The sequence below is a fragment of the Nomascus leucogenys genome, chromosome 2 (genome assembly GCF_006542625.1).
Source record: "Nomascus leucogenys isolate Asia chromosome 2, Asia_NLE_v1, whole genome shotgun sequence".
Taxonomy (NCBI): Eukaryota; Metazoa; Chordata; class Mammalia; order Primates; family Hylobatidae; genus Nomascus; species Nomascus leucogenys.
Window position 1 is genome coordinate 147,185,111 of NC_044382.1, and position 12,833 is coordinate 147,197,943.

At 43.8% G+C, this 12,833-nt stretch overlaps 2 protein-coding genes across 5 annotated transcripts in view; one reads left to right on the forward strand and one right to left on the reverse strand.

Annotated features, from left to right (window-relative positions):
• The window catches only part of CENPN (centromere protein N), a 29,246-nt gene extending 18,375 nt beyond the window's left edge, over positions 1-10,871 (forward strand). For 3 of the 4 annotated variants that reach the window (XM_012505438.2, XM_012505440.2, XM_012505439.2), the window contains 4 exons: positions 930-993; positions 2,635-2,747; positions 5,990-6,116; positions 6,391-9,240. In XM_012505438.2, the coding sequence (XP_012360892.1) occupies positions 930-993; positions 2,635-2,747; positions 5,990-6,116; positions 6,391-6,473 (387 nt within the window). In that variant the 3' untranslated portion in view covers positions 6,474-9,240. Of the gene's footprint in view, positions 1-929; positions 994-2,634; positions 2,748-5,989; positions 6,117-6,390; positions 9,241-10,333 lie in introns of those variants that run through there. The other variant, XM_003272465.2, reaches the window with a different exon arrangement.
• The window catches only part of CMC2 (C-X9-C motif containing 2), a 63,963-nt gene extending 51,372 nt beyond the window's left edge, over positions 1-12,591 (reverse strand). Inside the window, exons 1-2 of the mRNA XM_030819301.1 lie at positions 12,552-12,591; positions 695-821 (exon numbers count right to left, since the gene is read on the reverse strand). The gene's annotated coding sequence lies outside the window, so the exon portion shown is untranslated. The remainder of the gene's footprint in view (positions 1-694; positions 822-12,551) is intronic.
• Between the last annotated feature and the right edge of the window lie 242 nt (positions 12,592-12,833).

Genomic DNA, 12,833 nt, shown 5'->3' on the forward strand with positions numbered 1-12,833 from the left:
ATAGCCAGGCATGCCGGGTGCGGTGGCTCACGCCTGTAATCCCAGCACTTTGGGAGGCCGAGGAGGGCGGATCATGAAGTCAGGAGACCAAGACCATCCTTGCTAACACGGCGAAACCCCGTGTCTACTAAAAATACAAAACAATTAGCCGGGCATGATGGCGGGCACCTGTAGTCCCAGCTACTTGGGAAGCTGAGGCAGGAGAATGGCGTGAACTCGAGGCGGAGCTTGCAGTGAGTGGAGATAGTGCCACTGCACTCCAGCCTGGGCAACAGAGTGAGACTGTCTCAAAAAAAAATTAGCCAGGTGTGGTGCTGCATGCCTATAGTCCCGGCTACCTGGGAGGCTGAGTTAGGAGGATCTCCAAAGCCCAGGGAGAGTGAGGCTGCAGTGAGCCATGATCATGCCACTCACTCCAGCCTGAGCAACAGACAGATATTGTCTCAAAAAAAAAAAAAAAAAAAAAGACAGTGGCATTCTTAGGAAAATCCACATTGTCAAGCACTGAACTATAAAAACAATGGATTCAGTGGGTGAAGGTAGGAGAAGGGGTTCAAGAGATTCAGACTTACAGTAGAAAAGTTATTTTTCCAATCTCAGTAAGTTTTTTAGGGTTATGAAGATTCAGCACTGATGATGCTGAAATACCACAGTGCAAAAATGCTGCCGTAGATTACCTGGGCTGTGCACTCACCAGATCCATTTCTATGATAAAGCACAGAGCTCCTCAAACAGAACAGTCCAGTTGCAGGCTCAGCAGCCTCCTTGTCAGTGTCCTGCTCAACTCAGCCACCTCAAGCAGGATATGGCCTTGGATCTTTCTGTTGGAAAAAAATAAACATTTGGCATACTTTAATATACTAAAAAAAATTAATATGTGTACTTCAAGATGTCAATATTAGTAAAATATTCACTTTTTTTTCCCCTAGAACTTTGAAACTCACAACTCTACGACACCTCTACAGGAAAGAAGCCTTGGACTAGATATAAATAGTATGTGTGTGTTAATATGAAACTGAATTTTGGAAATGCATCATTCCCTTATAGATTTTTTTCACTTGGTAAAACGTGTATAGTAGGATCGTAATTCAAAACTTTTATTGTTTTCAGAAAAATTGAAAATTAAATATCTGTTGAAGGAGGAAAGCTAATCTACCATAGGTCTCCTTTAGAATTTACTAGAATAACAATAAACAACAAAACAATATTACAAAAACAAAAATTAGCTAATAGTTGTTGAGCATTTCTTGTGTGCCAGGCACCACACTAAGATGTTTATATGTATTCTTTCCTTAATCTTTACAGTAGTCCTGTGAATAAGCGCTATTCATCAGGAAACTGGGTTTCAGGGAGGTATGGTAACTCTCTAGGCAAAGTCACACAGCTAAGGAGTGGCAAAACCAGGAGTGAAATCCAGGTACGTCTGGATCTGGAGCCCATGCTCTTAATGCGCTGGATATACTTGTAGAACAATGAGAATCATGACTGTATTGCTACTCACAGATGTCTGAAGTCTCTCACTAGAAAACCCAAGAGAACAGAGTACAGAACTACTAAAGTAAATTTACAAAAGTGGTGGGGTAAAATATAAATTCATTAAAAAATGAAAACTTTCCTATCTCTTAGTAGAGATTTGGCAATGAAACGAAACAGTGCCACTGTTATAAACTAAACACTTTTATGATTTTCCAGTGTCATAGGAACTGCTTTTGACCTCATTTTAGGTAAAGAAAGCAGGATATAAAATTGCGTGTATCTTACGATTCCAGTTTTAAAAATATATAGGTGAGGCTAGGAACAATGTTATGCATCTGTGGTCCCGGCTACTTGGGAGGTTGAGGAGGGAAGATCACTGGAGCCCAGGAGATCCAGTCCAGACTGGGAAACATAGTGAGACCATGCCTGCCTCTTTTTGGTTGTTTTTTTGTTTTTTTTTTTTTTTTAGACAGAGTCTCACTCTGTTGACTAGGCTGGAATGCAGTGGCGTGATCTCAGCTCACTGCAACCTCTGCTTCCCAGGTTCAAGCAATTCTCTTGCCTCAGCCTCCCAACTATCTGGGACTACAGGCGCCTGCCACCACACCCAGCTAATTTTAGTATTTTTAGTAGAGATGGGATTTCACTATTTTGGCCAGGCTGGTCTGGAACTTCTGACCTCAGGTGATCCTCCCGCCTTGGCCTCCCAAAGTGCTGGGATTACAGGCGTGAGCCACCATGCCCGACCGAGACCCCATCTCTTAAAAAAAAATACATATATAGGCTGGGCGCCATGGAGATAGATAAATACATAGATAGACAGATAGATAGATAGACAGACAGACAGACAGACAGACAGACAGACAGATAATGCATCTTTATTCACTGTAAAAAGAGCTAGGCAAAAATACACTAAAATGTTAACAGTGCTTATCTCTGGGTGGTAGAATTATGATTTTTATTTTCTCTTTTATCAACCTGTACTTCACTACACTAAGAAACTTCCCTACACTAAGAAATTATTACAGCCAAGAGAAGAAGCAGTAAATATTATTTTAAAATTATACAAAAATTTGAAGGGTTAGGAATTAAAGGAGGATAATTTAAGGATGGAATATATTCCTAATGGCTGTTTTATTTGAAATCTTCCACCTATAGTGGATTCAAGGATCATTCATGAAAACATAGTAGAAAAAGAGAGAGTCCAACGAATAACTCAAGAAACATTTGGAGATTATCCTCAACCACAGCTAGAATTTGCACAATATAAGGTAAGATGTCGTAATAAATATTAACTACAAGATATCAACATTGTTTAAAAAGAACAAAAACCTTAAGTGGAAAACAAATCTAAGAAACTGTTCCTTTTTCATTTGTCACTTAAATTTCATGTAATAAATTTATGAATTAAATAGACCTCTTTATTGTATTTATAAGTTCCTCTGTTAGCAAAGGAAACCTTTAGAAATTATGAATCTGGGCTGGGCGTGATGGCTCACACTTGTAATCCCAGCACTTTGGGAGGCCGAGGCAGGCGGATCACCTGAAGTCAGGAGTTCGAGACCAGCCTGGCCAACATGGTAAAACCCCGTCTCTACTAAAAATACAAAAAATTATCTGGACTTGGTGGCATGTGCCTGTAATCCCAGTTACTCAGTAGGCTGAGGCAGGAGAATCGCTTGAACCCAGGAGGCGGAGGTTGCAGTGAGCCGAGATCGCGCCACTGCACTCCAGCCTGGGCGACAGAGCCAGACTCCATCTCAAAAAAAAAAAAAAAAGAAAGAAAGAAATTATGAATTTGCCTTTTTGTTTCATCTTACATATTAATGCAATTATGCATAACTGGCAGTAATCTGTATATTTGAGGGGGAAAAAATGTAGATTATGCCATTCTAGCCCATCTACAACCTAGGACAGTATTTGGCACATAATAGGTGCTCACAAATACTAGCTGAATAAAAAAATGTATGGGTAAGTCATTACATAGCCCAGCCGGCATCACATGGAGAAAAGCCAGTAACCTAGGCAGTACCACAAAAGTGGCTTGTTCCAGAAGTGTGCCTTCCAGACACGTGCTGCTGCCCCCCGGGAAGGCCAGGGCAGGGGGCTACAGGGGTTTAATGCAAACCCACTGCCACCACTAGGAGAACTTGAGGCTTATATTGTGATCACTCTAATTTCTATCCATGCTCATACTCAAAACACCTTACTGCCCCCAAGCCCTCCAATAAATTTTTTTCTCTTTAGCCCTTCTGTAGCTACAGGCCGCACTTTAAATCTGCCATTGATCTGCTCACTTAGGCCCAAAGCCTGTTTGATATGATTTAGTTTTAGTGGGAGAAATGGATTGACACCTTTCAAGTTGGGTCCCTTAATGGCAGGCTTTAAACTAGTTCCTTTAAACAGTTGATAATCTAGGATAGTGGTTCTCAAAGCATAGTCCCTGGATTAGTAGTATCAGCATCACTTGGGAAGGGGGAGGAAATGCTGATTCTTGACCCCACCCTAGTCCTACTAGACTGGGGGAGGTGGGACCCCCCATTCTGTTTTCACGAGCCCTCCAGCTGGTTCTGCATACACAAGCATGAGAGCCACTGGTCTAGGAAGCAGAAAATGTGCTTTCTAAAGTTCCCTTTATACACATCTCAGAATGGCACTATTCTGTATGTCAAGGTTACACATTTATTCGTAGCTTCTACTAATTTTTTCCTACCTTTTCTATTTCGAAAAATGTCAAATCTGGCCAGGCGTGGTGGCTCACACTTGTAATTCCAGCACTTTGGGAGGCCGTGGTGGGCAGATCACCTGAGGCCAGGAGTTCAAGACCAGTCTGGCCAATATGGTGAGACGACAGAGTCTCGCTCTGTCGCCCAGGCTGGAGTGCAGTGGTGCGATCTTGGCTCACTGCAACCTCTGCCTCCCAGGTTCAAACAATTCTGCCTCAGCCTCCCAAGTAGCTGGGATTACAGGCGCCTGCCACCACACCTGGCTAATTTTTTTTTTTTTTTATTTTTAGTAGAGACGGGGTTTCATCATGTTGGCCAGACTGGTCTCAAACTGCTGGCCTCAGGTGATCCACCTGCCTCGGCTTCCCAAGGTGCTGGGATTACAGACGCGAGCCACTGTGCCCAGCCACAAGTTGATAATTATTTTACCTGGGTGATGTGCACATGGGGCTCATACCGTGCTCCTTACTTTTGTATATGTTTAAAATCTTCCATAATTAGAAGTTAAAAAGATATCTCAGCTGGGCACAGCGGCTCACACCTATAATCCCAGCACTTTGGGAGGCTGAGGCAGGCGGATCCCTTGAACCCAGGAGATCGAGACCAGCCTGGGCAACATAGCGAAACCCTGTCTCTATAAAAATTCAAAAATAGCCAGGCGCGATGGCTCACGCTTGTCATCCCAGCACTTTGGGAGGCCGAGGCGGGCGGATCACGAGGTCAGGAGATCGAGACCACGGTGAAACCCCGTCTCTTCTAAAAATACAAAAAAGTTAGCCGGGCGTGGTGGCGGGCGCCTGTAGTCCCAGCTACTCGGAGAGGCTGAGGCAAGAGAATGGCGTGAACCCAGGAGGCGGAGCTTGCAGTGAGCCGAGATTGCGCCACTGCACTCCAGCCTGGGCGACAGAGCGAGACTCCGTCTCAAAAAAAAAAAAATAAAAATAAAAATAAAAATTCAAAAATACAAGGCGTGGTGGCATGTGGCTGTAGTCCCAACTACTTGCGCTGAGGCGGGAGAATGGCTTGAGCCAGGGAGGTCAAGGCTGCAGTGAGCCATGTTCGTACCACTCCAACTTGGGTAACAAAGTGAGACTCTGTTTCAAAAAAGAAAGAAAGAAATCTCAGTGTGACTCAAAAGAAGTGTGGTATTTTTACATTGAAGTTACAGATTGCAAAAGATAGCACTAATTTTCCATTAAGAATGCAAACTGTAAAGGGCACCTGAGGGTGGAACTGACAGTCAACATCTCCCATGTGGCAGGCACTGTGCATGCTGGCATTTTGCCTTGGATGTTGTTTGATACACCAGTTGCCCTCTATGTTTTGTTTTGTTTTTTTCTGAGATGGAGTTTCACTCTGTCTCCCAGGCTGGAGTGCAGTGGCAGCATCTTGGCTCACTGCAGCCTCTGCTTCCTGGGTTCAAGCAGTTCTCATGCCTCGGCCTCCTAAGTAGCTGGAATTACAGGTGCCCACCACGCCTGGCTAATTATTGTATTTTTAGTTAAAACAGGGTTTCACCATGTTGGCCAGGCTGGTCTCAAACTCCCAACCTCAAGTGATCCACCTGCCTTGGCTTCCCAAAGTGCTGAGATTACAGGCATGAGCCACCGTGCCTGACCTGCCCTCTATGTTTGCAGTTAGCAGATTAAATGGTCCCCACCCCTGTTAATTCCTATATTTCTTAATGGCAAGAATTAATGAAATGTATCATTCTGATTTCATTATATTTTACCATTCATATTTGTAGAATACGTTTAATAGTCATTTATAAATATGTTCGTTGACAGCTTGAAACGAAATTCAAAAGTGATTTAAATGGGAGCATCTTGGCTGAGAGGGAAGAACCCCTCCGATGCCTAATAAAGTTCTCTAGCCCACATCTTCTGGAAGCATTGAAATCCTTAGCACCAGCTGGTGAGTGGTCAGCTTACTCTGTAAGCTAGAAAAATTAACAACATGCCTCCATTCCGTCCTTATAATCTGCTAATTACTTCTGAGCTCTCCCATCACCCCAGTCTGCTAGCCCATCATGCTCTCTCTTGTATCTTCTGCTTCTTTACTTAATGGGGAGGAGGGGCATCTATGATCCACCGTCTAATCTCAGCCATTTTTAAACTGACTCAAATCCATCCTCCTGTGATGACTTTTAATTTTCTTTTTTCCTTTTTTTTTTGTTTTTTAATTTCAGGTATTGCAGATGCACCACTTTCTCCACTGCTCACTTGCATACCCAACAAGAGAATGAATTATTTTAAAATTAGAGATAAATGAGACGTGCGTGGTTTCATAAGCACAGCTCTTCCTTCTTGATACTGCACATGCACTTCAGTTCATGGCTAGCTGTAGAGCTTCCGTCTGTAAACTTGTATTTTCAAGAATCCTTGGTATTGAATTTTTAGAAATGCTCACATAATTGTTGGGACTGATTCATTCCTCCACGATATGCCTCCTCTCTCTGATATCCTGCTAACTGTGGCCGTTGTGGCATTTGAGATGACAGGACATACCCTTGACTTTGAGTGCCTGAATGCTCTGAAATCAAGCATATGGCGCAGCGCTTGAGACTTTTGGGTTTGTGTCCTTTTTTCTATGGCTGTCTCTTCTCGATTCTGGAGAGGTCTGGTTCCAGTGGCTGGTTTCCAGGGATTGATTCTTAAGCTCTGGATCACAGAAAGAAGCAACAAGGAACTATACTCAACTCAAAACTTTTTAGGAGAATCATGAAATTGGTCCATTCAAAGGATGGAGTTGAGTCCATTGTGTTATTGTTGCAAGAGGTTGCATATTTGGTGAGTCAGTTACATAAAATAATGTTCTTATTGTAAATATGATACTTCTCATAATCTATTTTATCATGTGTATAACATTCAAACTGACAAATATTATACTGACTTATGAATAAAGGTGTCAAAAAACTGGCACATCAGTTAATTTTGATGAAAGTCCTTCAGTGATCATCACTAAATACCCTGTCTTTCTAAAAAATTTTCCTAATTTTTTATTTATTTATTTATTTATTGAGACAGGGTCTCACTCTGTCACCGAAGCTGGAGTGCAGTGGCATGATCATGGCTCACTGCAGCCTCAACCTCCCAGGCTCAAATGATCCTCCCACCTCAGCCTCCCGAATAGCTGGGATTACAGACGCGCTCCATCATGCCCAGCTAATTTTTTTTGTTTTTTGAGACAAAGTCTCCTTCTGTCACCCAGGCTGGAGTGCAATGGCACAGTCTTTGCTCCCGGCAACCTCTGCCTCCTGTGTTCAAGCGATTCTCCTGCCTCAGCCTACAAGTAGCTGGGACTACAGGCATGCACCACCATGCCCAGCTAGTTTTTGTATTTTTAGTAGAGGCAGGGTTTCTCCATGTTGCCCAGGCTGGTCTCAAACTCCTGGGCTCAAGCAATCTGCCCATTTTAGCCTCCCGAAATGCTGGGATTATAGGAGTGTATTAGTCTGTTCTCATGCTACTAATAAAGATAACTAAGACTGGGTAATTTACAAAGGAAAGAGGCTTAACTGACTCACATTTCCACATGGCCGAGGAGGCCTCACAATCATGGTGGAAGGCAAATGAGAAGCAAAGTCATGTCTTACATGGCGGCAGGCAAGAGCGCTTGTGCAGGGAAACTCCCATTTATAAAACCATCAGAGCTCATGAAACTTATTCGCTACCGTGAGTATGGAAGAAGTCTTTCCCATGACTCAAGTATCTCCACCTGGCCCTGCCCTTGACACATGGGGGTTATTACAATTCAAGGTGAGACTTGTGTGGAGACACAGCCAAACCATATCACAGGCATGAGCCACCCCATGCGCCAAAATGTCTTTTTTAAACATTTTAAAATCTATTCTTTATCTTGTTTCAGAGAGGATTTGGAGTTACAAAAACACATTAGACTGGGCATGATGGCTCACACTTGTAATCCCAACACTTCGGGAGGTTTCTCCTAGTGTACTCTCACACTTCTGATACCAGATATGTCGGGGGAGGGGGTTTCCCCCACACATTAAGCAAGTGTGAAACATGATAGACAAAATGACTTCACTCTGGGCCGGGTGTAGTGGCTCACGCCTGTAATCCTAGCACTTTGGGAAGCTGAGGTGGGCAGATGACCCGAGGTCAGGAGTTCGAGACCAGCCTAGCCAACATGGCAAAACCTCATCTCTACTAAAAATACAAAAATTAGTTGGGGGTAGTGGCAGGTGCCTGTAATCCTAGCTATTTCGGAGGCTGAGGCAGGAGAACTGGTTGAACCGGGGAGGCAGAGGTTGCAGTGAGCCGAGATCATGCCACTGCACTCTAGCCTGGGTGACAGAGTGAAACTCTGCCTCAAAAAATAAAATAAAGGCCAGGCATGGTGGCTCACGCCTATAATCCCAGCACTTTCGGAGGCCGAGGCGGGTGGGTCACAGGTCAGGAGTTTGAGACCAGCCTGACCAACATGGTGAAAGTGAACCCCAACTGCACTAAAAATACAAAAATTAGCCAGGCGTGGTGGTGGGCACCTGTAATCCCAGCTACTCAGGAGGCTGAGGCAGGAGAATCGCTTGAACCCGGGAGGCAGAGGTTGTAGTGAGCCGAGATTGCGCCACTGCATTCCAGCCTAGGTGACAGAGTGAGACTCCATCTCAAAAAAATAAATAAAATAATTCAGAGCTCTAAAATGGAGGGAGGAAGCCATTCTAAAAAGGACTCCCTACATGACCTGCAACTTGAAAAAAAATAAAAGCTCCAAAAAGAAAAAAAAATACAGGAACTTACCCTGAACCTTTGAATTGGGCCAAATTGCAATGACCACTGCATCCTGGAAAATTTTATTTCACCAGCACTACAACTCCTCAACAGCACCAACCAATAAACTATGGATTTTTGTACTAAGCCAGTCGCCTGTTTCAAAACAACTTGTCTAATCACCCTCAGCTTTTTTAAAAACGCTTCCTCTACCCTCTCTCTTCAGAACACAAGTGGCTTCTAGCTGAATCTGTCTCCCAAATTGCAATTCCTAAGACCTCAATAAAAACACCTTGTCTTGCTGCTTTGCAGTGTGGTCTTTTGCCCCTTGGATGACATTAAATGGTGTCAGAATTGAGTGGGACAAAGAAGCGACTCCCTTCTGTGTTCTGGTGTGGCCACGGATTCGAGCACAGTTCCTGCAGGAGGAACCCCTTGTGTTCCACACCTCTCCCATGGCCATGGACTCTGTTTATGAGTTGTCTCATTCCCTAACCCCCTACCTTGGTTGAGGTTCTTTATCCAATATCCTTGGTTGCCAGCTGTCCAGTAGCTGGGATTACAGGCACGCACCACCATGCCCAGCTAATTTTTGTATTTTTAGTAGAGATGGGGTTTCACCATGTTGGTCAGGCTGGTCTCGAACTCCTGACCTCAAGTGATCCTCCCGCCTTGGCCTCCCAAAGTGCTGGGATTACAGGTGTGAGCCTCCATGCCCAGCCAAAATTCTATTCTATTTAACTTGATTTTTCTCTTTATGGCCAACTCACTATTTCATTTGTGAAACTTCTAGGGAAATTTCAGACTAGGGAATATTGAGGCACAGAAAATGATGATACTTGGGTATGCTGGGTGCTTTTGAAAATGGAAAGGCCTGAGAAATAAGCCTGAGAGTCAAGGTCCCTCTAACCTTGTCTTATTCTTGCTTCAACCAAGGGCAGAGAGGAACTCCCTCTGGAATTTCCTTGTCTGACTAAGAAAGCTTCTTACTAAAAGAAACACAGTTGCTTCCTTCTATTCTGTCCTTCAAATCTCATTATCTATCAAAGAAATGAAGACTGAGGAATAGAGCCACACGTGGATGGACCTTTTCATAAGGCCTGCCCCTCAGGCTCATTGAGATTCCAAAGAGAATCATTTAAAAGTTAATTTCTGTCTCCCTGGTCCATTTATTCTCCCTTATAATAATTTACTGCTCCTCAGAAGAATTACACACCTACCCCATCTCCTTACTCCCCTATGAAAAAGGGTATATAGGGGTCCACACCCCATCGGGGGTTGGGGGATAATCACTCTGTGATGCCTCCCCTTCCCCCCAGGCACGTTAATAAAACTTGTATGCCTTTTCTCCTATTAATCCGTCTTTTATCAGTTGATTTTCAGTGTTTTTTTTTTTAGCACTTTTTTGCAGGATCCAAAAGCTGCTCTGCTATTCTGGAAGCCACAGTCAAGGGACCCAGGACCTGAGCAGCTGGCAGAAGGACTTGTACCTTCTGTTTGTCCCATTATATCCAAGATGTTAAAATCATGATGTCACAACATTTAGACATTTAAATGGTTAATCAAATGTATGCCTCTCCTGATATACAGCTAACTGCTTTAGACTAATGCAGGCCTACTTGTTAAAATGGACCCCTTGTTACTCAAATTTGACTAATCTTGGAAGCTTGGATGCGCACTGACTTGACAACCACTTTTTGTGGGACATAACACTCTAGACACAGGTGTTTCTAGCTCTAAGGGAAACAGATAACTAATCTGTGGCCAACCAACCAATGATTTATCAGCTATGCTGCCTCGGATCTTGATCAAAAGAGGAAAATGTGAAAAGTGATACACAAAATGGCGTCACTTTGGTTCAGAGCTCTAAAATGGAGTTGGGAAGCCATTCTAAGAAGGACTGCCTGCACAACCTGCAACTTGCAAAACACAAAAATGAAAAATATGAACTTGCCTTGAAGCTTTGAACTGGGCCAAAACTGCAATAACCACTACATCCTGGAAAACTGAATTTCACCAGTGCTACAACTCCTGAACAGCGGCAACCAATCAACTATGGATTCGTGTACTAAGCCAGCCACCTCCACCAGTGATAATTCTTTGAAAACAACTTGTGTATTAACCCTCTGCTTTCTTTTAAAAACCTCTACTTCTCTCCCTCTTTTCAGAACCCCATTGGGCTTCTAGGTGAATCTGTGTCTCCCAAACTGTAGTTTCTAAGACTCCAATCAAAATGCCTTGTTTGGCCAGACGTGGTACCTTGCGCCTATAATTCCAGCACTTTCAGAGGCCAAGGCAGGTGGATCACTTGACCCCGAGCTGGCCAACATGGCGAGACTCTCTTTTCTTTTTTTTTTTTTAATTAAAAAAAAATGCCTTGTTTTACTGCTTTGTGGTGTGGTCTTTCACCTCTTTTGTGTGTGTGTGTGTGTGTGTGTGTGTGTGTGTGTGTGTGATGGAGTCTTGCTCTGTCACCAGGCTGGAATACAGTGGTGTGATCTTGGCTCACCACAACCTCCGTCTCCTGGGTTCCAGCGATTCTCCTGCCTCAGCCTCCTGAGTAGCTTGGGATTACAGGCATGCGCACCACACCCAGCTAATTTTTGTATTTTTAGTAGACACAGGGTTTCACCATGTTGGCCAGGATGGTGTCGATCTCTTGACCTCGTGATCTGCCCGCCTCGGCCTCCCAAAGTGCTGGGATTACAGGGGATTACAGGCGTGAGCCACCGCGCCTGGCCCTTTCACCTCTTCTTGGTTGACATAAGCAATCAGTTCTACAGCAGATACCAGCTGGATATGCTCCAGTTCAATTCCAACACTAACTACCTGGTGATATCATCAGACCCCATAGGTTAAGGGCTCAGTCTCACAAAACCGCCACCCACTTCTGAGGCCAGTTGCCAGCCCCAGGTTGTTTCACCTGTGCTTCTGACTAACCAGCTATAAATTGCATTTCCCACAACCCTCTCTTCACGTTCAGTTAATTTGCTAGAGCAGCGCCTCACAGAACTCAGGAAAACACATAGACTGACTTCTTACAAAGGACGTTACAAAGGATTCAGATGAAAAGATGAATAGGGCAAGAGCTTCCATGCATGCCCTCTTTGAGTGCGCCTCCCTCCAGGAAACTCCATGCATTCAGCTATCTGGAAGTTCTCCAAACCCAGTTCTTTTGGGATTTTATGGAGGCTTCATTACCTAGGAATGATTGATGAGCTTAAGCTTTAGCCCCTTTCTCCTCCCCAGAGGTTAAGGGGGAGGGCTGAAAGTCTCAAGCCTCTAATCCTACCTTGGTCTTTGCAGTGACCAGTCCTGTGCTAAAGCTACCTAGGGTCTGCGAGTCATCAGTCAACTAATTAGTACACAAAAAGACACCATTTTGCTGATTCCAAGGATTTTAGGAATTGGAATCACATGCCAGGACAAAGACCAAATATATACTTCACATTATCACAGTTATCTTGCAAGGCAAAGGGACTTGGCAGTTGGAGAAATTATCCTGGATGATTTGAATGGGCCCAATGTCATCACAGGGGGCCTCAAGAATAGAAGAATCAGAAGGATCACTACTGAAGAAATCAGAGTGATGTGATGTGACAAAGACTCAACTCACCGTTACTGATTCTGAAGATGGAGGAAGGGGCCGCAAGCCAAGAAATGTAGGCAACCTCTAGAAGCTGGGAAAGGCAAGTGAACAGATTCTCCCCTGGAGCCTCGGGAAGGAATACAGCCCTGTTGACACCTTGATCTTAGCCCAGCAGTCTTATTTCTTTTGACCTCCAGAGCTGGAAGATAATAAATTTGTGTTAAGGCAGTAAGTTTGTGGTAATTTATTAATAGCAAGAGAAAACGAATATAGCTGCTAGTATGTAAAAGCTGGAAGTTTTCATATAAA